A 25,690-nucleotide genomic window follows, 5' to 3' on the forward strand; every position below is an offset into this window, starting at 1 on the left:
GAGGGGGCGCATCCGGTGGAACCCGGAATTACACTAAATGTAAACAGGAAGTAAACGAGGGTGAAAAAATGGCGTTCGGCCACCGACGGCATTAAAACACTTCTTTATTGAAAGATATGGATTATTACATTAAACTACTACCCCGTAGACCTAGTTAACATTTGGGGCTCGGCGGTAAGCGCCTTTATTTTCATTTTGTACAATGTTTGGAGTGTCTACGGGCCGGGGCATAGTGCAGAAAGTCCAAGTCACTATGGGAAGTGCACCCTACAACTCTCGTAGATTGAAAACGTCAGAATCATAAATACGTCTACGAGGGTTGTATACTACAGCTAGAGATTAACCGCTGTTAAACAAGACGTTGGATTGGGTTACATTAATAATGGTGACGTCAACATGGAAGAAAATACAATGTAAATGTAGCCTACTGCAGCTTTTCGCACTGCATGGTTGTATGTGTTTATTTCACATAGATAAATAGCCCCAACGAACCTCTCACTCCGCTCAAAGATGAGGTTCCACTGCGAGGTCTCCCGGAATCGGTAGAACGGCCGCAAAGGGTCCGCTTTTGCCACATCGTATCCAAAAACTAATGGTAGATTCCAAAATGTACAGATGTTTAAGGTAGGCTATGGTCCGGGACCATACATTTTAGTTTGGGCCCGGGGACTAAACAACCCGTTTAAATCACTTATTTAGTCAGCCTGTGGCCATGTTTCTCATTGTAGCCAAACCGGGAGCAGTACTGGCACCGTAGGCTTTTCCGGGTTGAATGGGAAACATGGCCACAGGCTGACTAAATAAGCAATACACGGTTGTTTCGTGCCCCGACCAAAAATGTATGGTGCCGGACCATACCTTAAACATCTGTACAGTTCGGAATCTACCAGTTGACGCTAAGGTAATTTTACCCGTAGAATCCATTTCTGCTGAGGAAAGTTTGGTATTGTGCATATTTAATAAGATAATTGCATAATTGAACACTTTGTGAAAATAATCACATGATAAATACAATTACAGTTAGATATTTCAAAAAGTGTAAAACATGTGGAGATACGTCTGTGACCATACTGTAGCGACCCAGCTGGACAGTAAGAGGGTGGAGACTTGACTGATGAGTTTTAAGGATTTTATTTCGGTACTCAACGTAGAAACTATAGCATATAAAATACACAACATAAATCAATACATCAAATAGCACCATAATACATTTGCATTTCCCATCTACATCACTTATACAATAGCTTACACACAAATAAACCTCAGACAATAAAATACTAGGTTCAACAATAAGATCAGAAATCAACCGTGAACAATAATAGTTTAACAAACAATAAAAATGACAGTCACCTTGTTCCCCTTCCAGCTAGGTGCTAATTTTGCTTGAATGTGGCATGTCCATCAGTTACAACTGAAAATACAAAAACCCATTAAAACCATATTTCAACCAAACCCTGCACTGTAGATCGGCAGTAAATGATCAAGTAAACTCACAATGTCCATCATTAGTCCGTCCTTCCTTGACCATCCTTCCAGGTCCTTTAGTCCGTCCTTCCTTGACCATCCTTCCAGGTCCTTTAAACAAACATTTTCTGTGCAGTCCTTGATGCTCCTCTTGAACAGAGCCCTTTTTATAGTTTGCTGCTAGGCACCTTCAGCCCCATACTGAGCATCAGCACCAGGTGAACTTCATTACATTAATCAGTGCACAATCTGAGGCTGATGTGTTCCTGTAGGCAGGAAGCCCTTAAAAATAAGTCTCCAAGAACCTGACAATTGGGCAGGAAACCTTAAAAAATAAAAGTCTACAAAAACACCACTATGGGTCCGTTACACCTACTGGCAATGTGCACAAGCAATTTGGTGCTGATCGGCCCAACGGTTTGAGAGATTAGCTCGGACAAACTGCTACAAGCTGTAGTTGTAATAGCTGTGAGGGAATATGTCAACACTCATAAAGATTGTGCACTTAGTGACAGGTTTTAGTTTTTTGACATGGTTAGGTGTGGGTGTAAGGTTTTCAAAAGCCCTGCATACAACTTGGGCTGGCAACTCTGCATACAGGCCACTAGTGGCCTGTATGCAGAAACTCCAATATTAGATGGCTCAGTATATGGTTGAACACCCCATAAATTCATACAAATTATGAATTATGTTACTATTGGGCATGCTAAATAAGCATACAAAAAAATCTAGGAAAATGTAACTTCCAGAAAGGCTGAAAGTCTCATTTTCAAGATGGCGTCTAGAAGCCATATAAATGATTCACACACATCACGGTTTCATATGGCTTGTTTAGAGTGATTACTGTCATTAAGCTACTGAATTGGAAGATGTATCATACCAAAATATAAACTAGAGACATGTAGGAATACAAAAATACCAAAAATGTACAGCCACCTTAGGTGGTACCAAAATCTGGCTTGGCCCCTATAGGGTGTACCAAAAAATCCTAAAGGGGGCGTCAACATGTGTGACTTGGTCGCGGCGGCCATTGTTGGGGCCGGAGGGTTGGGGTCAGAGGGTACATAAACAGCTTGTAAACAGTGACCCGACCGTGTTTTTTTTTAAACTCACAGTCACAATGGTGAGGACTTGCTCAGTTCATAAGTGCCATAGCAGGTCGGGTCGAGGTAATGTGGTAGATAAAGAGCAGTACAATTTGTCAGCTTTCGAGCATGGAGGCAACATCACAGAGCTCAAATAGATGTAGTATGGCTTGGATCTCAGCTGTGCGACGCACAGAATTAACGTTCAACAACCTGCCCAAGTACAGCCGTGTTTGTTCAGTTCACTTTCTCAAAGGTGTTTTTTTTTACCAAAAATATGAAACTGCTATTTTGTCTCTGCTAACTGAAAGTAACTAGGGTAATGTAACTAGGATGGTCCAGAGTGTTAGTGACTCTTTTTCCTCTCTAACGGCGCGCTGCTCTGCTCATAGACCGAACATTCCACTACCGTGCGAGGTCTCCAACTTTAATAAAAATAAACAAAGCTATTTCGCTACTCACCGAAACTTTCAACAACACAAAACTGCCTTTGTTTCGGTGAATACTAATAGTGAAATAGTTTTGTTTATTTTTTATTAAAGTTGGAGACCTCACATGGTAGTAGCAGCGCGCCTGTCAGAGCGTTAGAGAGAGAAAAGTCACTAACACTCTGGACTGCCCTAGGCTATCCTAGTCTAGTTACATTACCTAGTTACTTTTAGTTAGCAGAGACAAAATATCAGTTTCATGTTTTTGGTAAAAATGTACCTTTGAGAAAATGACGTGAACAAACACGGCTGTACTTGGGCAGGTTGTTGAACGTTAATTCTTTGTGTCGTACAGCTGAGACCCAAGCCATACTAGTCTCTTCTCTTGAATACATTGTTAGCCTCACACTGTATTCAATCTTCAAGAGGAGAGCTGCGACATGTGAACAGATTTCTCATAGACCTGCCACACATGTACAGTGTGCACTGATCACTATGTAGTCGGCAAAGAAGTTAATGTTTACAAACACAAACCACCATCACTCTCTAGTGTTAAACCCGTCTATGTACAGTCTGACCCCTCAAGGGCTGTAGCGTCGAAAAGGGGGCGTGGCGAACTTTTGGTGACGCGACGTTGGTACACCCTATACGATCTAACAAGTACATTTGCTTGAGTACTGTAGCCTACTTAAGTAATTTGTTTTGAATAGTCAATATCTAGGCTACTTACTTGAGTATTTGTATTTACTTGTGACTTTCACTCCACCACAGTTCAAACAAAGACAAATCCACAAGATTCCAGGAAAGGGGGGGGCGGGGGGTATACTTTTGAAGTACTTTTTAAAAAGCCAGTACTCAGGTTAATAAAAGCCTTTTACTTTTGAGTGCCTGGGCCTGAATTTGTTATGCCCTTTTGGCATAATTCTTCCTCTCTCTTTAATATTATTCCCTTCCATAAGCACCGGTGGTTTGAGGGATAACAGTAGCACTCCTGTTACTGTATACTTTGAATGGGTTGAGTACTTGTCCACCACTGGTACTATGTGACCGTCCATGGCCCGTAGAGATGAGAACATCCTTCACAGCTTTCATCAACTGCACACTATTAATGCTGAACAGTTCTGAACATGTCTCACAGAAATAGAGGATACAACATACACTGTACCATGTATTAAACATGTGTTAACCATCTAATCTTCCCATTAACGTAGATATATCAATATTTCTATGACAAATGCAGGCTGTATGTTATATCCAGACTGTGACACAGTAAGAACATCACAAGTTATTTCGTAGCAGAAGTATCCTTTTATATGAAATCATTGTTGAATAGAGAAGAGGATCATTATACGTCAAAGTTTGGTGGATGACTGCTGAACCTATCAAATGAATCAGTAGTCCTCAGTAGCTCCAAACTAACTTTTCCACCAGAGGCACTGTTGCAGTACTACTGTCCCTTTAAGGGGGGGGGGGGGTCTTCCTCTGTTGGGACGACTCCTCTGTCCTCTTAGTTTTGGCCCCTCCCGGCTTATGGGAGGAGGAGGAGGGAGGTGGCGAGAGGGAGGCGCTCCTCGCTCGGCCTTTGGGAGAAGAAGACCTTCGCTCCTTCCTCTTGGGGTGGCGGGAAATGACATGATTAGACCTTGTAGATCTCTGCAAGCAAACAACGCAACATCTCTACCTGCATGTCAGTTTGTAAAACATTTTTACTTTCTTCTACAAGCAACTACATACTATGGAGTGTGTGTGTGTGTGTGTGTGTGTGTGTGTGTGTGTGTGTGTGTGTGTGTGTGTGTGTGTGTGTGTGCCCCGTGCATGATGCACGGGGCACACACACACACACACACACACACACACACACACACACACACACACACACACACACACACACACACACACACACACACACACACACACTTTGATGCACGGTGCATCAATCATCATAAAATGATCAATCAAATGATCAATCATCATAAAATGTAACGAATGTGCACCTTAATGTGCACCAATTAAATTGAATTCAAAAACGTTATCAGACAATTGATATGTTTGTCTTCTGTGCAAGTGATTCTATATGAATCATATATTTATCGAGTGACTTCATGCAAGTCACTTTGAAAAAAAGGATTGTTAATTAATCACATTTCAAAACAATGCGCTGAACGCCAGTACACTCGCAATAAATAAAAAGCAGTGAGAGACCCGCCTAATAATCGTGAACTTGCAAGTCTTGCATGAATGCTTGCACGGATGCAATCAGCTGAAATGTTAACTTGCAGTCATTTTGGTGGCAGTTAAAGGGACATTTCGCCGATTTTGCAACCAGATCTTTTTTTAATGAAGTTTAGGACTCAAGAAACACGGTCCTGGGTTTTTTGTGTATAATCTGTGTTTTTAGATATCTAGTAATCTTCGAAGATCTCGTGACGTTATTTACGTCACGACGGCATGGTCTCATTCCTTTCCGCACTACATGTTGTCTCGACGCGTCTCAGTCAGACCAGCTCCAAAGACAGCCCCAAGGGGTGTCCCCAAGATTTGGTCCAACCTTGAACCGTCTTGGACTCCACCCCATAGAGTTGAGGCAGCGGCGGTTGCTGCTCATGCAGCCAGCGGGCAGCCCCCCCCCCTCCCCGCCGGTGATTTTAGACAGAACAGAACACAGAAAACAGCCCAAACTGCGCATTTGTTCGCGGACCGGCATGCTTTGGTTTAGTTCGGATCAGGGGGGGTGGGTCGCTAATCATCATCATTCCAATACCAAAACTCAGAAGACAGTTGACTGGCAGTAAATGACTGGCTGGTGGCTGCTATTTATGTTAGTAAATGACTGGCTGGTGGCTGCTATTTATGTTATCAAATCACTACATAATGTTATATCATTGCCCTAAATGGCAAGATATTGACAAGGGAAGGATGATTAAAAAATCTTTATGTCTGTATTAGCCTTGATGTCTGTATAAGAAATGACTTTGTACAGGTGGAAAACTTTAGTTAAATTTGCAGAGTGACGCATTACTTTACCTGAGTTACATCTTCTGATAGTTGTAGTTGAATGTTGACATGAAATAATAATCCTGTTTAGTGTTTCATAAGCGCAAGCGTGAAAGAATCCAAATACAGCATGGAGCGACGGTAAACAAACACTGTTGAAAGGCTATGATCAAAATACCAAGGATTCAACAGTTATGTCGCTACTATGCTACACGGAAGTAGAACGGCATAAAGATACCAAGGATTTGTCAGTGATGTGACATCACTAACGAATCCTTGGACATGAGCTAACGCTGGTTGCTTGTTTCTCTCCCAGAACCTGGCAACTCGGTGTTGCCAGGGAGAGAAATAAGCAAACAGCGTTAGCTCGTTCGGCATTAGCATTAGCTTCTCAGGAACTTTCAGTGCATGTTTGAGTATCATGAGACTCTACAATGAGTAGTAGTAGAGAAAAAAATAACTTTGCATCGGTTATAATAGACGAATTTCACTTAGGCACACGCTCCCATTATGCCAACGGAGGGGGTCGAAAAAATGACGACACGGGACTCTCTGAAATAACTCAACGTCCCTTTCAAGGATGGTGAGTGATAAGCGACACATCAAAGATAACACTTAAAATGTCCGGATTTCTCCTTTAACACTTTTCTCCAGTGTGGACACGCTGGTGTTTTTTCAGGGCAGATGTCTGATTGAAACTCATCTTACAATGTTGACAGTGGAAAGGTTTTTCTCCAGTGTGGACACGCTGGTGTGTCTTTAGGTTACTTGATTGGCTGAAATACTTGTCACAATGTTTACAGTGGAAAGGTTTTTCTCCAGTGTGGATACGATGGTGTGCCTTTAGATGACTTAAAACACTGAAACTCTTGTTACACTTTTCACACTGGAAAGGTTTTTCACCAGTGTGGACACGCTGGTGTGTCTTTAGGTCACTTGATCGACTGAAACTCTGGTCACAATGTCTACAGTGGAAAGGTTTTTCTCCAGTGTGGATACGCTGGTGTCTCTTCAGATCAGCTTTCTGAATGAAACTCTTGTCACACCGTTGACAGTGGAAGGGTTTTTCTCCTGTGTGGACAAGCTGGTGTCTCTTCAGATCAGCTTTGTGAATGAAACTCTTGTCACATTGTTTACAGTTGAATGGTTTTTCCCCAGTGTGGACACTCTGGTGTGTCTTCAGGTGACCTGAGTGGCTGAAACTCTTGTTGCAATGTTTACAGTTGAATGGTTTTTCCCCAGTGTGGACACTCTGGTGTGTCTTCAGGGAACCTGACTGATTGAAACTCTTGTCACACTGTTTACAGTGGAAAGGTTTTTCTCCAGTGTGGACACTCTGGTAGTGTTTCTTCAAGTGACCTGAGTGATTGAAACTCTTGTCACAATATTTACAATGGAAAGGTTGTTCTCCAGTGTGGACACGCTGGTGTGTCTTTAGGTTACTTGATTGGCTGAAATACTTGTCGCAATGTTTACAGTGGAAAGGTTTTTCTCCAGTGTGGATACGATGGTGTGCCTTTAGATGACTTAAAACACTGAAACTCTTGTTACACTTTTCACACTGGAAAGGTTTTTCACCAGTGTGGACACGCTGGTGTGTCTCTAGGTCACTTGATCGACTGAAACTCTGGTCACAATGTCTACAGTGGAAAGGTTTTTCTCCAGTGTGGATACGATGGTGTGTCTTTAGGTCACTTGTTCGACTGAAACTCTGGTCACAGTGTTTACAGATGTGTGCATTCGTTCCTGTGAAAGTCAACTGATGTGTCTTTGCTTCTCCTAGTTCAGTTAAAGTCTTGGTAAAGTTTTGATGACTATAAGATCTTGGTTGGTGAGTGTCTCCTCGTTTCGGGCTGGTTACAAAGCTGGTGATTTGCCGACAGGCAGCTGAGGTGATCTGTCCATTCCTCAGCATTTGGCAGTAGAGGTCGTTGTGGCTCCTCTTGATGTGTTTATGGAGGAAGACCTGAGACGTGAAGGCGTCTGGACACTCAGAACAAGAGGAGGCCCGAGTCTGGGAAGAATGGGACCTCACTCCTGAGAGAGAGAGACAGAGAGCAAGAGACAGAGAGCCAGAGAGAGAGAGAGAGAGCGAGCGAGAGAGAGTGAGAGGAGAAAGGGGGAGAGACGGGATAAGGTAGGTTACAAATGGTGACTACAGATGCATCTTTTAAAGCTTTCATCTTCAAACAAGTCCCTTTTTGGGAGCACTAGTGCGTCCCTGTTAATATTCCTGTTTTTATTTTAGTTTTATTCCTGTTTTTTCACCCAATTTAGTCGTTACTCCCAGTTTTCCCCACACATTATCCCACCCTGTCCTTGTGTTTAAAGCTGACTAACCTCCACTGGTCTCCTCCCAATCATCACTGTCTTCAGTGACTTCAGTGTCAGATTCAAGTTCAACTTCAATTTCAGAACAGTGTGAAGAGATGTCTTCATCATCGTCTTCCTCTTCATGTTTCACTGCTAGTAATGTCAACATTGGCCCATCTGGTCTTTGAAGTAGCTCCTCCTGTTCCTCTTTAATCTGTGGAGGCTCTGGTTCCTCCTGGAGCAGACTGGGGCTCCTCTCCTGTTTAGTGGGAACCTCCTCTTTACACACAACCATGTGCAGGATGTCTAGGAGCAGAAAAATAACATGATAGTGTCAGTGAACAATGGATTCCTAAAACGTAAATTCTTTTTTCTATCTTCCATGTTCCATGTACAAAATGAGACATTACCCATTCAGATAAACCAAACAGGTACTAAATACAGGTTAGTAAAGGTGTTTCTGTAAAGTTCTGCTAAATCAGGCTTCAACGTTTTAGCAAGGTATTAGCAAAAATACATATTTTTAAAAATAATTAGAATTTCTATATTTAGTTATTTTAACCCAACAAACGAACATCAAATATTTAACTCACTGAGTGCCAGAATTATTTCTGGCTATTTCTGGCCTGTGCGATTTTTTTTCTTTTTTTTTTCAAAGTAAATAAAAAGTGCTTAGGAAGCGAGATACAGCCTTTTTCAATTATAAGTTAAACAAGGAGTGGATGGAGCTGCAAATCTTCAGATAATGATATCTTGGGTTCTGATTTTTTTTTTTCAAAAAAATCTTTTTACCCTCAAAGGTAGACCCATTACAGCTCATGCCGCATGACGTCATGGAATGAAATGTCTGGTGAAATTTGGGTCATAGTTTAAAATCTACGTAAACTGATTTTTACAGTGTGGCTCTGTAGGAGGCGAGATGTCTAAAAATGGGTCTGTGAGTCGGTGAATCTCTCTGTCTGTGTGTCCAGGCCTAACCTCACACACCGATGTACCGATCAACACCAAATGTATTGTGCTCCAAGAGCCAGACCAAAATACATGTGGATTATATCTGCCTGTAATCAGTCACCAACATACCTGATGCAGTTGACTTTTTTCATAGAAGCCCCTGTTCTCCATTCTGCAGACCCCTCCCACAACTAGAATGGAGCCTAGAGCATATCGCTAATTCGCTATTTTCGTCGCTCCAATTTTTTTTTTTCACGAATCGTCTCCATGTAGTGCCCTGTCACTTATGAGGGGAGGAGGAGCGCTCGACACGAAATCTCGCTAGACACGAGAATCTCGCGAGAGTTCACGCATCAGAGCCGTTCTGTAGGAACGGCAGCTCATGAGTGAGTGCCAGGACACTACATGGAGACGATTTGGGGAAAAAATAAGTTTGGAGCGACGAAAATAGCCAAATTAGCGATATGCTCTAGGCTCCATTCTAGCTGTGGGAGGGGTCCGCAGAATGCAGAACAGGGGCTTTTATGAAAAAGGTCAACTGCATCAGGTATGTTGGTGACTGATTATAGGCAGATACAATCCACATGTATTTTGGTCTGGCTCTCTCCTTTAAGCCAAGGAAGTATTTTTCATATTTGATGTTTCTTCTTTCTTTTTTTCCCCCACATCTGATGTGCCTCAAGTCATTGTAATTTTTTTTTTTTGTCAAAAGATTATCAAAGTGCACTGAAATCAGAAAATAGTTGAATATATACTGTTTCAACCACTTACACCCTCTATAATTAAGAAAGTAACCCTAACCCTAACAATGCATCGCAATGCAACACGTTGTGAGCTTGTAGATTGGCTGTTTTCAGCAAATGTTCCCCCCAGAATAGGGATGCTAGGGTTCAAGTGGTTAAACTACAAGTCAAGAAGCTGAGAAAAAGCCTGTCATAGATCTGTTATCTCACACAGATCACACTCACAGACCCATTTCTAGACGTCTCACCGCCACGTCATAACAATAACTTCATATGATATTTGTTGGCTTGTTTGCTTGGTTAATGTATAGTGAAAATTAGATATTGTGACAGCTCTAAAACAGAACAGAAAATATGAAAGAAATATTGAGCATGTGAAACTTACTGAGGTGTGGGTGGTCTTCAGGTTCCTCCTGTTTAATAGAAATGTCCCTGGCTGAGTCTGGAGAGTTCATCTTCACCTGCAGTCTGGACTCCACACACTGGCCTGAAATGAAGGAATTGAATCATTCAATTGTATTGATCATTAACTATTAATATACATAACGATATCACTAACATTAACTATATAATAGAAATATTTACTTATTTACTATATCAAATATCATTGTTAATTGTCTGATTACTTGTGCAAAATATAATCTTGCACACAATAATTTCCCCCATTCCAGTTTATACCACTTGGACTTGAAGTATACACAATATATCATTTGAAAAATTTTAGTATATTTATCTGGAGAAAACCAGATGTATCTGGAGAAACCAGGGGTTTGGGTAAAAATTTACAATTTGCAGCTCATGAACAAAATGGGGAAACTATTTGCAATGTCATGCATTAACTTGATGGGTCATTCTAAGCCTGACACACCACAGCATGACAAATGTTTAGTTGGTCAAGAGGACCACCAGGTTTATGAACAGCTTCCACCTGACTACCATCAGACTGTTGAACAAGGCATGACCACCGCCTGTCATCAGGCTGATACTGATTTTGCTTTTCCTCATGGACCTACCTGTGGATTAAGGGCCGTTCACACTGAGCACTGTAACTATAGAAATATAGTTTGAGAAATAGTTTTTAGTCAAGTGAATGGCAGAGTTCACACCACAACTATAAGAAATACAAGGGTGAATTTTATAGTTCGCTACTAGCTTAGCTTGATTCTGTTTTTTAAAAAAAACATCTATACATCACCTAAACCTGCTGATCTCTCTTCTCAGCTGTAGCTTGCTAGTGATAGTCATAACTATGGCACCAGGCAAGCCCTGAGAGGTGCTTTCACCCAGCTTAAACCCAAAACTGATGCTTTAAAAAAAAAAAAAGTTATGTACAGGGCAATCACTTACTGGAATAGACTTCCACAGTATTTAGTATTAATCACCAGCAGAGTTGGTTTTAAGAATAGACTGAGAAGAGATGTGGACAGAGATTGTTTTAGATTGCGTCTAATGTTTGTCAGTTTACTATAGTCAAGTTATGCCTGGTGAGTTATGCCTGGCACCGAGTGCCAGGCACCGAGTGCTTGTATATCTGCTATTTTAGAAAAACTGTGAAAATGTGTGCAAATCTTTGAATATATATATGTTTTAAAGCAAACATTTGTAACTCAAATCTTTGCTTCTGGGGGTCCCTAGCCTGGGTAAACCCCTCCCTCAGGAAAACTCATAATGAAAGGAGGGAGGGGTTTACCCAGGCTAGGGGGTCCCTGGAACAAAATATTTTGAGATGGGGTCGGCGGGCAAATACATATCATTTTGGGGGTCCTTGACATGAAAACGTTTGAGCACCACTGATATAGAAACATATGTTTTTTCAGAATACTGTTGGGATTTAGAAAACATTTGTACAATGAAATCGGCTTCAGGTCTTAATGGGTTAAATTAATTTTAGTGTGTTGTTTCTGTTTATTGTTGTTATATTGATAGTTTGATACATCTTGATTTAGCATGTACTTTTGGTATGCAGTCAGGTTTAGGCCTGGCTCAGGGAAGAGGACGCCCTGCCATGTATAGTCAGTCCATCATGGGCATGTTAAACTTTTTCGTCTTTTTTTTTTTTTTCGTTTTTTTAATTGCATTTTTTTATTGTACTGTTTGACCCCAGGAAGAATAGTCACCAGTGGCGTACCCACAGGCAGGGCAGGCGGTCGCCTGCCCATCTAAGATCTTACCTCCCCTAAAAAAAAAAAAATAACCCAAAAAGGTGTCATTGCGTGCTTAATGTCCTCAAAGTCACGCATCCAACAAGCTTTGAACTGAGCAGATTGGACCTCTGTTCCAGAGATAATGGACAAAACATCTTGAACTAGAAAAAGTGCTCCTCGGAGCACAGGTCTCCGCCAGGTCAGGTAAGTTATTGTGGCCTCCTGGTGGCGCTATAATAGGCCAATGTGAAAAGGGTGGCATTTCTTCCTCGGCCTAGTGGGAATGTGCGTGGAAATTTTCACGGAAATCGCACACCGCGTGATTTCAGACATTTTGTTCAAAACGGACCAATCCTGCAAACTTTGGAAGTCAACCTTAGTCAATCAGGATGGAATATGAAATATCGGACAGATGCGTCTTGATCACATGACTATAGAGATACTGTGTACCGATTTGCGTGATGTTTGGATAAAATCTGAAGGATTAATATCCAAAAATGTATTTGACATAAGTCGGCCTCCTGGTGGCGCTGTAAAAAGCAGATGTGAAAAATGCAGTGCATGATGTTTTTCCTGTGCAAAGTTTCACGCAGATCGGTGCAGTTATAGTTAAAAATGCAAATCGGCCTGTTATAGCGCCACCATGAGGCTGATGTGAAAAGTTTTAAGTGCCATTTCTTCCTCGGCCTAGTGGGAATGTGCGTGTGCAATTTTATGGAAATGGCAAGCTGCGTTCATGATTTGAGGCAGTTTGTTCAAAACGGACCAATCCTGCAAACTTTGGATGGTAACCTTAGCGGACAGATCAGGGTTGATCACATGACTATAGAGATACTGTGTACCGATTTGCATGAGGTTTGGTTAAAAACTGTAGGAGTAATGGGAAAAAATGGGTTTTGCACAAATCGGCCTCCTGGTGGCGCTATAACAGGCCCATGTGAAAAATTTGAGGCAGAGGTTCTGAATTGGCATCCAGGGAGTGTGTGTGCACAGTTTCGCAGCGACCGGGCCAACGGTGCCGGAGATTTGGTGCTAACACACAGACAGGACACACGGACACACGGACACACGGACGGACGGACAGGGGCGAAAACATACTCTCTCGCCATGCCTTTCGGCCTGGCGGAGACAAAAAGGCAACTTTCGCCGGTTTTCTATCGCCGGTTTTTGATTGAGTTGAAATTTCTTTTTTGGGGGGTAATAGAGGGGGGAGGCGAAAAATCTCGCCTGCCCTAAATTTAAATCCTGGGAACGCCACTGATAGTCACTGCTGAGGCAGTCACTAATGGGGATCTAAAATAAACAATAGTTGGTTATCGACTTTGTTATAGTGCTCAGTGTGACTGGCCCTACCAGAGAAAGTGACCTTTTGTGGACTTAAGACCTCTACACACTGTACGATATTTGACCCGATTTCACTATCGGGGATATTTTTTGGTGTTCGCCGACAAAACCACCGATCTCAGTTAAGATCGGGCATTCCTCGGCGAGGTGTTGAGCGCGCAGTGTGTAAGGTACTCCGAGAAGAAACACCCCGATAAAGTACGGTCGGCGAGGGGTTCCCGATTTTCAAACTTGTTGGATAATTGGGGCTATGGGCCCCGATCTAGTGCACGCTACAGCCAATGAGAGCACATAACAGCCACGCACGTACAGACAGTCCAGTCCTGTATTAGTTAAACATGATAAACAGATTGATAGAGTGAGCCAGCCTGCTCGACGATGGGGCTGTTTATTATTAGAGAGGAATAGGGCTTGCAGACAGAGAGAGCTGTGTCTGTGTGTGTGTGTGTGTGTGTGTGTGTGTGTGTGTGTGTGTGTGTGTGTGTGTGTGTGTGTGTGTGTGTGTGTGTGTGTGTGTGTGAGACGCACGTATGTATCTCTGAACAGTATTGCCAGGTTTTGCACGAGAAATAAGCAACCAGGTCTATGAAAACAAGCCCAACAATGAGCATTTTAAACCTATATACAAATAAAATAGCCGATCTACAAGCTCACAACGCGTCGCAACTATTTTCAAAGAAAAAAAGCAACATTAAGTAATAAAGCCAAATAAGCAACTTTGGAAATAAGCTAAAAAGAAACGCAAAGTGGTGTTTCTACCTGTGGCATATCTGATCATAACATGATCTTCTGCACCAGAAAGAAACGTAAACCTAAGACCGGTTACCACAAATCAGTCACGATCAGAGACCTCAAAAACTATAAGAGTGAGGACTTAGATCACAGGCTAGAGGAACTGGACTGGTCCGACGTACTAAACAGCACACAGGTAGACGAATCTTGGCTTGGTTTCAAAACCAAATTCATTCAAATTTTGGACAGTGTGGCTCCCATGAAAACCATCAGGGTCAAAACCTGCTCGGTACCATGGATGAATTCGGACATCCTTACTACCATGAAAGTCAGAAACAAAAAGTGTTCTGAGTTTCATAAAGGTAGGATCAAACTCGCCAAATGTTTTAACAAAGGTCTCGAATCCCACGTAGCTAAACTTGAAAAAGAAAAAAACAAGCTTAGAAACAAGGTTAATGGCATGCTCCTATTAGCAGAAAAAAGCTTCCTCGATGACAAAATTGAGGAAAATCAAAGCAAACCACGAGAGCTTTGGAAGCTATTCAACAACCTACTAGGCTGCAGCAAGAAATTGAAAACCAGGTTTACAAACATAAGCCTCAAGGTGAATGACACTCTCATCACATCCAAACATGAAGTGAGTAAAATCCTCAACATATTCTTCACGACCATAACCTCAGATTTGGTTGAAAAACTACCCCCTCACTCTGGGTGCTATGGTGAAGAGTATGTTGACTCATTTTACGAAAAACAGGGTGTACGCAAAGATGATTTTAAACTCTCCCCTGTGAAAACAGAAGAGGTGTTTAAAAAATTGAGTGCTCTTCATCAACACAGAGCCACAGGCCTCGACAATATCCCCGCCAAATTTCTAAAAGACTCAGCCGCCTCCATTGCTCCAATCATTACCCACATAATAAACCTCTCCATCATACAGGGACGGGTCCCTAACGATTTCAAAAAAGCAAGGGTGACCCCTCTGTACAAAAAAGGAAACAAATTAGACCCTGGCAACTACCGCCTATTTTCTATTCTTAGCTCCATCTCGAAAGTCATGGAAAAAATAGTCTATGAACAGGTCGATAAGTATCTTGCCGAGAAAAATCTAATCTACAAATTCCAATCTGGTTTCAGAACAAACCACTCCACTGACACATGCCTTCTCTATTTGAACGACTCTATCAAACAAGATGTCGACAAGGGCAAATATTGCGGCATGGTCATGCTGGACCTCCAGAAGGCCTTTGACACCGTTTATCACCCAATTATGATCAATAAGCTCAAAGCAATAGGTTTTGATGATACGTCAGTGAACTGGATGAGATCCTACCTGGAAGGGAGGGAGCAAGTGGTGGAAGTAAACGGCACCCAGTCCCCCCCCCTCCCTGTGACTTGTGGTGTCCCACAAGGAAGTATACTAGGACCTTTACTGTTCCTGATATATGTGAATGATATGTCATCAGCCTGCGACTGCAAACTGTTCCTGTTCGCAGATGACTCGGCCCTGCTAGTCTCGGACAGGGACAGGCTGCAGGTTGAGAAAACTCTCAGCTCCGAACTCAACAAGATCTGCATTTGGCTCTCTGACAACAAACTTTCATTACACCTGGGTAAAACTGAATCCATCTTCTTTGGGTCCAGTCCTAACCTTAGCAAGGCAGAGAGTTTCACGATCAAAGTGGGTGATGATGTCATCAAAAGAAAGGATGAAATTACCTACCTGGGCTCCATCTTGGAGGCAAACCTCTCTGGTAACAAAAACGCCGAAAATGTCAACCAAACAACACGCTATTTGTGGAGGATTGATCGTCTAGTCAGTAAGAATACTCATCCAAGGTCATTATGATTATGCATGCACTTCATGGTATCACTTCGGTCTGCCACCTCGGGGCGACTGATTGCCTCGTCACTCAAGGGTCCTTCTGGCCGATCCACACGGTCACGACTCTTTTCTGTTCTGGCCCCACAGTGGTGGAATGAACTTCCCACTGATGTTAGGACAGCAGAGTCACTGCCCATATTTCGCCGCAGGCTGAAAACTCACCTCTTCAGGAAACACTACCCTTCCTCTCTGCCTGACCTACTTGTTGTTAACTAGTTGTACGAACGCTTGTTTTCTATTGCTGTATTGTTTATTGGATTGTTTATTGGATCTTGTTTAGTCGATACACTTATTTGTTTTAGCTCATGCTCATTTGATTTAGCTATTTTGTCTCATCTGTTTAAGGAAATAGGTAGCTGATATATTGCACTTTTACCTTAGCGCTAGGTATACTCTTGGTTGCTTGTTTTTGCAGAAAATGCACTAAAGACTTCTGGTGATTAGTAGTTTTCGTTCCCTACCTATGTTGAATACACTTATTGTAAGTCGCTTTGGATAAAAGCGTCTGCTAAATGACTGTAATGTAATGTAATGTAATGTATCACAACACCTCCAAGGCCTTAAAAACAAGGCTCCAAACATCCCAAAACAAGCTTGTAAGGCTACTTCTTGGCCTCAATCACAAAACCCATCTAACCCCTGCTCATTTTGCTAGGATTGGATGGCTTAGGGTTGAGGACAGAGTACAGCAACTTGCTTTGGGCCTGGTCTTCAAGATACACCACAACATTGGGATCCCCCTGTATTTGTCAAAATACTTCCAAAATGTTAATGAAGTCCATGATCATAACACCAGAGGCAGCTCCACAAATCATGTTCAACCCAGATTTGGCTCAACTAAGGGAATGAACTCGTTCTCATGCTATTCATCAAAAATGTGGAATGCCCTACCAAAAGGAGTAAAGGAGTGTAAAACCCTACTCACTTTCAAAACTGCCCTAAAGATACACCTTCAGGAGGCTGCAATTCGAAAATGGCCCCTGTCTAAGTCTTAACCTACCCCCCCCCTCCTTCATTTTCCTCCTTTGTATATATATATTTTTTTGTTCTCTCTTCATACCAGTAACCTGAAAGCTGATTGTATGACATTCTGTATAGTAGTGTGTATATCTGTCTGTCTCTTATATGTCATCATGATTTGTGTGCATGGGGTTCTCATCTTAAACAAGCTGCGTGCTTAATGAGAGTTCCAGTTTAGTAGACCTTGTATTGTGAATTTGTACTTCCATGTACTGTCATGTACTGTTCTCATGTCTTACTAAATAAACTACATCAATCAATCAATCAATCAATCAACCACCAATATTTTTTACAAGCAACTCGCTTATAATAAGCGGACACGGCAACACTGCTTCTGATCTGAATTGCACCCTGGTTGACTTTTGAAACGTTTGTTTCAGAGAGGGAGAGAGAGAGAAATACAGAGAAATTGAGAATTATTTAATGTCAATCATTATAGTGTCGTGTCTCGGTCTCGCGCATATATCACGGGAGCCTTTCACGTTTTCGTGAGACGTTTGGAATAAGAACAAATGTATGTATTGGGTCGGGATCACATCATGGTGAAATATCTTGCAATCAGTGAACCCCTGTCGCCAACCAATCAATTTTGCGAGAATCACAACGATATATTTAGCCCGATTTCAAGAGAGAAACTCATGCAATGTGTAATGCTTAACGATCTGTTCACTCGCCGACCATTTCAAATATCGGGCAGTGTGTAGGGGCCCTAAATGTGGTTGAACTTGACACTGCTGATACTCTGCAACTTATCTCACAACACACTGATACTCTTCTTGCACCTTAAAGGAGTAGTTCACCCCAAAAATGACGTATTTTCTATCAATTGCACACCCCATGTTTTTGACACATTCCTAAGCCAATAATTTGATTACAGGCAGAAATATGCTAATGTATCCGGTAGGAGACACAAAGTAGCCTCTTTGTGTCTCCTACCGGAAATACACCGGTCATCAAATTATTGGCTTAGAATGTGACAAAAACAAAAATAAATCCATGAATTTAAGGCTTCATGGGGTGTGTAATTGATAGAAAATAAGTACTTTTTAGGGTGAACTATTCCTTTAATGTCTAGGCTACATCATGAATAGCACTATATATATATATATATATATATATATATAGTACAAATCCTGCTCATTTACAAGCTACGTTTGCACCTCTGCTTGTATGAAGACTAGCCACTAAATTGCTATAAAACATTGATGTAACTAGCGTTACTTTAATTATAGTGACATCATCAACAACAGGCAACAAAACGTTATGTTTCCCCTCATTGGATCACTCCAATGTGGGTATCACTCCGCGGCGGAGGGATACATTCGAGGTAAGGATTAACTGATTCACTACCGTGCGCACCTGTGCGTGCGTGGGGGTGTGGCCTCCCCTATATAGGCACACCACACCCACGCGCGCCTGCTTTTTCATTTCTCGGCGGAACATTCAGGTTCAAGGTCGGTAAGTGAGCAGAGAAGGTATGTAACCTCTACTATAGCTCAATTATTTCACATCCAAGTGTTCTCAGTGGCTAGGTTTAGCCTGGAGCTGCTAACTTTGTAGCCCTCCTCACGAGAACTCTTTATTATTGTGCCGTGTGTACCATTTATGCTGGTTGCTAAATGTTTGTAGCGCTGTTAGCGCTGGTTAGCAGCCGGCTGCACTAACCAAGCCTCAGCTTGTACTAGCTTGCTAGCTGTTCTGAGGTCTTTTTGTGCTTTCTTTCCTTGTTTCGCAGGAATCCCAATTAAAGGAAATTCTGCTTTATATTATTATATATATATTATAGTTTGTATTTACAGTCAGTTTTACCATAACCTGGTGCTGACTGTTATTCCCCTTAGCTGACAGGCATCTCCATAACCTGGAAGCCTGGTCAGACTGTTGTGCTTTATATTTCAAATTTTGTGTTTTCAGTCAGTTTTACCATAACCTGGTGCTGACTGTTATTCCCCTTAGCTGACAGGCATCTCCATAACCTGGAAGCCTGGTCAGTCTGTTGTTTGCTGACTACATTTATTACTGTTTAGGGGATAAGTGTAGTGTTTTCAGTTACAACTGTGACCCAGGTGTAAGACCCTTACGGGGCGGCCATTGTCTTTGGGCCTCTCCCCTGGTAATTCCCTTACCGGGTGCAGTGCGTAGGGAGAGGCGACCCTGCCACGGCGTGCCAGGGGCACGGGGCCACTACAGGATGTCAGCCCTTTGTGTCAAGTGCAGAGAGGACATCCCACCTGGGGATGCGCATGCATCTTGCATGCACTGCCTGGGGCTGGTCCATGCAGAGGAGGCGGTTAGGCGCCCTAATGGCTGCCTGTACTGCTGTGTCTTCTCTGAGCGCCTGAGAGTGGCCCGACTGGGGGCCATGCGGGCCTGGGTGGCTCAGGCCTTGGCTCCAGCTGAGGACCGTAGATCTCTGCCTCCCTCCGGTGTGGTGAGCCGCCATCACAGTAGTCCTGCCCGCAGTGCGGGCGGGCGTGGAGAGCTGACCTGGCATCAGCAGGTGGACGCTGACCAGGGAGACGACATTCTCTCAGTGGAGGCCAGCGAGGGCCTTTGGCTGGGAGATGACGCCGGCACTGTTAACCGCAGGTCCGAGCAGTCAGCGGGGCCCTCTGAGGGGGGCAGTGACCGCCCTGATGTGGCCCCTGCCATGCAGGAAGGGGTCCAGGACCTTGTAGAGAGGATCAGAGTTACCCTGGACATTGCCCAGGAGGGTCCTCCGGGCAGCCCAACAGTGGTGCCCATATCCAGTGCCTTCAAGGAGGCCATGATGGAAGGCTGGGCTGAAAAAAGAGGCCGCTTCCACTTTACCTCTGATTCAGGGCCATGGGCTTTCATGGCAGAGCCTGATTCCCTTGGCCTCCGGGAGTACCCAACCATGGACTCCATGATTGCAGCCATGGTCCTGCCAGATAAGGACATCATTGGCAAAACCCCACGTCTTAAGCCTGGTCCTCCCAGGACGTTTGACGATGACCTCAAGACGGTCTATGGTTCACTGACAGCGGGGGGACGCCTGTCTAATGCAGTGATGCTCCTCCACGCCTACCTGCAGAGCTTGCTGCCCCAGGTCACAGGGGATAGAGGACCTCTCACTCAAGAGGTGAAACTGGTCTCTGACCTGATCGGCCAGATCCAGAGAGACATGGCCCGGGCTAATGGGAAAGCCTTGGGCCAGATCGTGACTGCTAGGCGCCACCTTTGGCTGGCACAGACCAAGCTGCCTTCCTCTATGCAGAGCACGTTTGCTGACCTCCCCCTGACCCCCGGTGTTACCTTTGGGCCCGGGGTCGATGATATCTTGCGGCAGACGGACAGGGTCCGAAAGGATCGGGAGACCCTGAAACATTTCATGCCTCCACCTCGGGTCCGTGCCCCTCCTTTCAGGCCAGGCCGACCAGACCGAGGTGGCCCTCCACCGTCCGGGAGGACGGCAGAGTCCTTGCCTACTCGGCAGCCCCAGGCTGCGTCACCTAACCCGGCTCAGAGGCGAGTCGACAGGCGCAGAGAGGGGGACCGCCGTCGGGGACGCAACGAGACTGGAAGGCCCAGACGCGCCACTCCTAAGGGGGGCGGGCCTCAGCAGTCAACCTGACAGTGTCGCCGGCCTCGGCCGCTTCTCCCAGGCCCAAAGGGCAATCTGGGAGGAGCGGGTGGAGTCCCCATGGGTTCTTTCTACCATGCTCCAAGGGTACAGACTCCAATTCCAAGGCCGGCCGCCTCCATTCACGGGTATCCATCCTACAACAGTGGCCGACCCCCTGAAGAGGGAAGTGCTACGGAAGGAGATATCCGTACTGCTGGACAAGGACGCCATCAGGATACTACGGCCGCTAGAACGGCTAGGTGGGTTCTACTCGACCTATTTTGTCATTCCCAAAAAGGGCGGGGGGCTTCGCCCTATTCTCGATCTGCGAAGGGTGAATCGCTGGCTAAAGCGGTTAAAGTTCCGTATGCTTTCCCCAGCTCGTGTTCTTCAGGCCATGTCGAAGGGCCTATGGTTCACGACGATCGACTTGAAGGATGCGTATTTCCAAATTCCCATGCATCCATCCTGTTGGAAGTACCTCCGGTTCGCCTTCGAAGGGAGGGCTTACGAATTCATGGTCCTTCCCTTCGGGCTTTCGCTGGCGCCACGGACATTTACCAAATGCATGGTGGCAGTCCTCGCGCCCTTGGCAGCCAGAGGTCTGACGATACTAAACTATCTGGACGACTGGCTAATTTGCGCTCACTCCGAGGAGGAAGCGAATTTAGCCACACACAAGGTTGTGCTCCACATACAGCAGTTGGGGTTGGTGTTGAACCACGAGAAGAGTCACTTGACTCCATCCCAGGCTGTGACATTCATAGGGATGTCTTTGGATGCACAGACAATGAGGGCGTCTCTACCGCGGGTAAGGGTAGAGACGATCCTCTCATTCCTGAGCCGCTTTCAGCGCGGTCAGAAGGTGACAGTGTGGGAGTGCCAGCGTCTGTTGGGCTTGCTAACAGCGGCCTCACTGCTGGTTCCTCTAGGCCTGCTCCATCTCAGGCCTCTACAACTGTGGTTCAACTCCCACAGATTTCACCCGAAACGACACAGACATCGTCGCCTTGTGGTGACAGCACAGTGCCTGAGGGCGCTGTCGAGGTGGCACTCACGCTCCTTTCTATGTCAAGGAGTGGAGCTGCACAGGGTGTGTCGCAGGGAGCTAGTGTGCACGGACGCCTCCCTGGCAGGTTGGGGAGCAGTGCACAATGGCAGGTCAGCGAGTGGCCAGTGGAAGGCCCCGTGGCGGGGCAGACATATCAATGTCTTGGAGCTCAGGGCAGTGCACCTGGCTCTTCAGAGTTTCCTCCCGTCCCTAGGGGACAGACATGTGTTGGTGAGGACAGACAATGCCTCAGTGGTGGCCTACATCAACCACCAGGGGGGGGTGAGATCTCCCCGTCTGCACAGAGTGGCAGAGAGGTTGCTCTTGTGGGCTCATGCGCATCTAGCTTCTCTACATGCAGCGTTCATTCCTGGGGCTCACAACACAGCAGCGGACATGCTCTCGAGGGCAGGGCCGCAAGAGGGGGACTGGCGCCTGCACCCTCAGGTGGTGCAGCAGTTGTGGATGAGGTTTGGCCGGGCCCAAGTGGACCTCTTTGCCGCCTCAGGGAACACTCTGTGTCCCCTCTGGTTCTCAGTGACGGGGCCTCCGGGACCCCTGGGACTGGATGCTCTGGCCCACGACTGGCCAGAGGAACCGCTGTATGCATTTCCTCCAATTCCCTTGATCCCTGCAGTGCTGGACAGGACCAAGCAGGCAGGTCACAGGTTGATACTAATTGCCCCATTTTGGCCGAGGCGCCCATGGTTCAGTCTCCTGTCGTCTCTCCTTGCAGGGACTGCATGGCAGTTGCCCCTGAGGCAACTGCCTCTCGCAGGCCGGGGGGACCCTGTGGCACCCCGAACCACGGTGGCTCAATCTGTGGGCCTGGCCCCTGAGCGGCGCCAGTGGTCAGAGCTAGGCCTCCAAGAGGGGGTGATAGCTACTTTGCAGGGAGCCAGGGCTCCTTCTACTAATGCAGCATATCACTTGCGCTGGCGAATCTTTAGTTCTTGGTGTGCAGCGCACAGCCTGGACCCAGAATTCTGCAATGTGCAGGCCATATTGCAGTTCTTGCAATCCTGTCTGGATAAGGGATTGTCTGCCTCCACTGTGAGGGTGTACTTGGCAGCCATCTCTGCTGGTCATGTCCAGCTTCCAGAGGGTTCGGTGGGGAGACACCCCTGGGTCTCTAAGTTCATGAAGGGGGCCAGACGTCTGCGTCCAGCCAGAGCTAAGAAGGCTGTACGCTGGGATCTGGACATTGTTTTGTCAGCCCTTACTAGGCCTCCATTCGAACCCCTCGAGGCTGCTTCGTTGAAGCACCTTTCCTTGAAGGTGGCCTTTCTACTAGCAATCACTTCCACCAAGAGGGTTGCATGCTCTTTCAGTAAGCCCTGAGTGCTTCCAGATGGGGCCTGACCGGAGGAGTGTGGTTCTTCGACCAAATCCTTCCTTCTTGCCGAAGGTCCTGTCTGAGGGGTACGTCAACAGTTCCTGGTCTCTATCTGCTTTCTCCCCATCTGCAGACGAGGAGGGGCATGGTTCCGCTCCCAGTGTGCTTTGCCCTGTAAGGGCTCTGCAAGCTTATGTGAGTCGCACGCAGTCGCTGCGCAGGACAGACCAGCTCTTTGTGTGCTATGCAGAGCGGGCGCAATCCAGTTGGCGTATGGGCTGGCTGGTAGGCCTGGGCCAGTTGGTGTGGTGGCTCATTCCACCAGGGGAATGGCCACATCTAGAGCCCTCCTGCGGGGGGTTCCACTCTCTGAGGTGTGTGCCGCAGCCAGTTGGGCCTCATCTGCCACCTTTGCCAGATTTTATAATGTCAACGTGGCGACACCTAATGCATTGGTGTCGGCAGTTCTGGGCAGCTCCTCCTGACCTCACAGACGAGGCGGCCAGTTCGGGGTAGGTTCTATGCTTTCAGCCTTCTTTGTTGGCCTGACTGTTCCTACCTCAACCACCAGGTGAATCGGGTACTTCTATACCCACATTGGAGTGATCCAATGAGGGGAAACATAACGTAGGTTACGAAGGTAACCACGGTTATGTGACCCTATTGGATCACTCCAATCCTGTCGTGGTGCTTGAGGCGCCTCGAAATGTTCTTCAAGCAGGCGCGCGTGGGTGTGGTGTGCCTATATAGGGGAGGCCACACCCCCACGCACGCACAGGTGCGCACGGTAGTGAATCAGTTAATCCTTACCTCGAATGTATCCCTCCGCCGCGGAGTGATACCCACATTGGAGTGATCCAATAGGGTCACATAACCGTGGTTACCTTCGTAACCTACGATGTATATATTTGCATAGCTCCCTCCGCTACCACTCCGAGATGAGGTTCCACGTTTGTCGGTGCCATTTGACCGGGACATTATCGAATATTTTCCACTTTACATGATTCTTACCCCTTTCCGCACATCGTATCCAAAAAGTAAATGTATTCTGCACTGCTCTCAGATGTTTTAACTTCTAGCGCCAAAGAAAAATCGAACTGACGGGTTCAAATAAGCGTTTAAATCGCTTAAAATGTTAGCCTATGGCCCCCGTCCGCATGCGCAGTACTGCTCCAGTAAGATTGCATTGGGAAACATGGCCACAGGATAACAATTTAAGCGATTCAAACGCTTAATTCAACCCGTCAGTTCGATTTTTATTTGGCGCTAGAAGTTAAAACATCTGAGAGCAGTGCAGAACACCTTTACTTTTTGGATACGATGTGCGGAAAAGGGTAAGAATCATGTAAAGTGGAAAATATTCCACATATAATATGTCCCGGGACAAAACAGGCAAACGGCACCAACAAACGTGGGACCTCATCTCGGAGCGGTAGCGGAGGGAGAGGTTCCAAATGGGGCTAATATTTGCATCGCTACGTTTTAGTACTGGTCGTAGCCTAATGTGTTTGTTTATGATCACTAAAATAAATCAGATCAACCACAACAGATGTGTTCATCGGAAAGATAAATAGATGAAAACCCAACATGAATGAGTTGATCTGTACCTGCTGTGTTTCAGTGGTTGAGCTGCTAACAAACGTCCTCCTGCTGCTTAACGACGACACTGTTTAGAAACGACACGTTTTACTTTTCTTTGTATCTTACTTTTATATAAATCTATGGTATTTGAAAGTGTCAACAACAGTCCGTCAACACACCATGTTGTTTTCACTACTGCATTGTGGGTATGTTCTTCTTCTGACGACCACATTGTTTAGACGCCAGTTGGCGTATTCTTGCCCCCTACTGTTGGTCTCGGGTACTGTCGTTTATATACAGTAACAGTATATTACTCAGTATGTGCTCAGTATGATAATGAAATTGAAAGCTGCCCTCAGAAGGCATTAAAAATAACATAAATCACATTCTGCACTATGTGACCCCATAGAATGGGGACATTTGGATGTATTGAATGGGGTGATTCATACTACATTGGGTGATGTGACCTTCCAGACCTGTAGAGAAGAGAATCTAGGAGTGCAACAGTTAATCGATTACAAAAGATAATCAACAATTTAATTAATTAATAATAAATCACTATTCTCGCAGGTCATTATAGAAGAAAGTCATACTTAAATAAATAAAAAATAGCAGATCTACAAGCTCACAACACACACACACAGTATATATTTAAAAAATTAAACTTTTTTGTTTTTAATCTAGCTTTGCGATTATTCAATTAATTGAAGAAACAATCTATAGAATAATCATTAAGAAAATAATCGATAGTTGCAGCTCTGCATACATAACATCACAGCTTTCATCAGTGCACATTGATGCTGAACAGGTCCGATTCTGATCACATAGAAATGCAGGGTACAACATATATCAATATATACCATGCTACAGGATGCAACATATACCAACATACTATTGTGTTGTGTAATGTTGTGTCCATATGATTTTCAAATAATGTAAACATATCAATATGAATGCAGTGTAAGAATGCCTAAGAATGGCACAAGAGATTTACATTCTATTTTACAATCCTCTTCACAAGTCTTACAATTATACT

General features: G+C 44.9%; 1 protein-coding gene across 1 annotated transcript in view; it reads right to left on the reverse strand.

The window, feature by feature from the left end:
* LOC308089888 (uncharacterized protein) overlaps positions 1–24,779 on the reverse strand; it is a 66,493-nt gene extending 41,714 nt beyond the window's left edge. Inside the window, exons 1-2 of the mRNA XM_080434838.1 lie at positions 24,681–24,779; positions 10,364–10,465 (exon numbers count right to left, since the gene is read on the reverse strand). Of these exons, the coding sequence (XP_080290964.1) occupies positions 10,364–10,433 (70 nt within the window). The 5' untranslated portion in view covers positions 10,434–10,465; positions 24,681–24,779. The remainder of the gene's footprint in view (positions 1–10,363; positions 10,466–24,680) is intronic.
* Positions 24,780–25,690: the final 911 nt, after the last annotated feature.

Source organism: Gymnoscopelus braueri (genome assembly GCF_963280865.1).
Source record: "Gymnoscopelus braueri genome assembly, chromosome: 8".
NCBI classification, from domain to species: Eukaryota; Metazoa; Chordata; class Actinopteri; order Myctophiformes; family Myctophidae; genus Gymnoscopelus; species Gymnoscopelus braueri.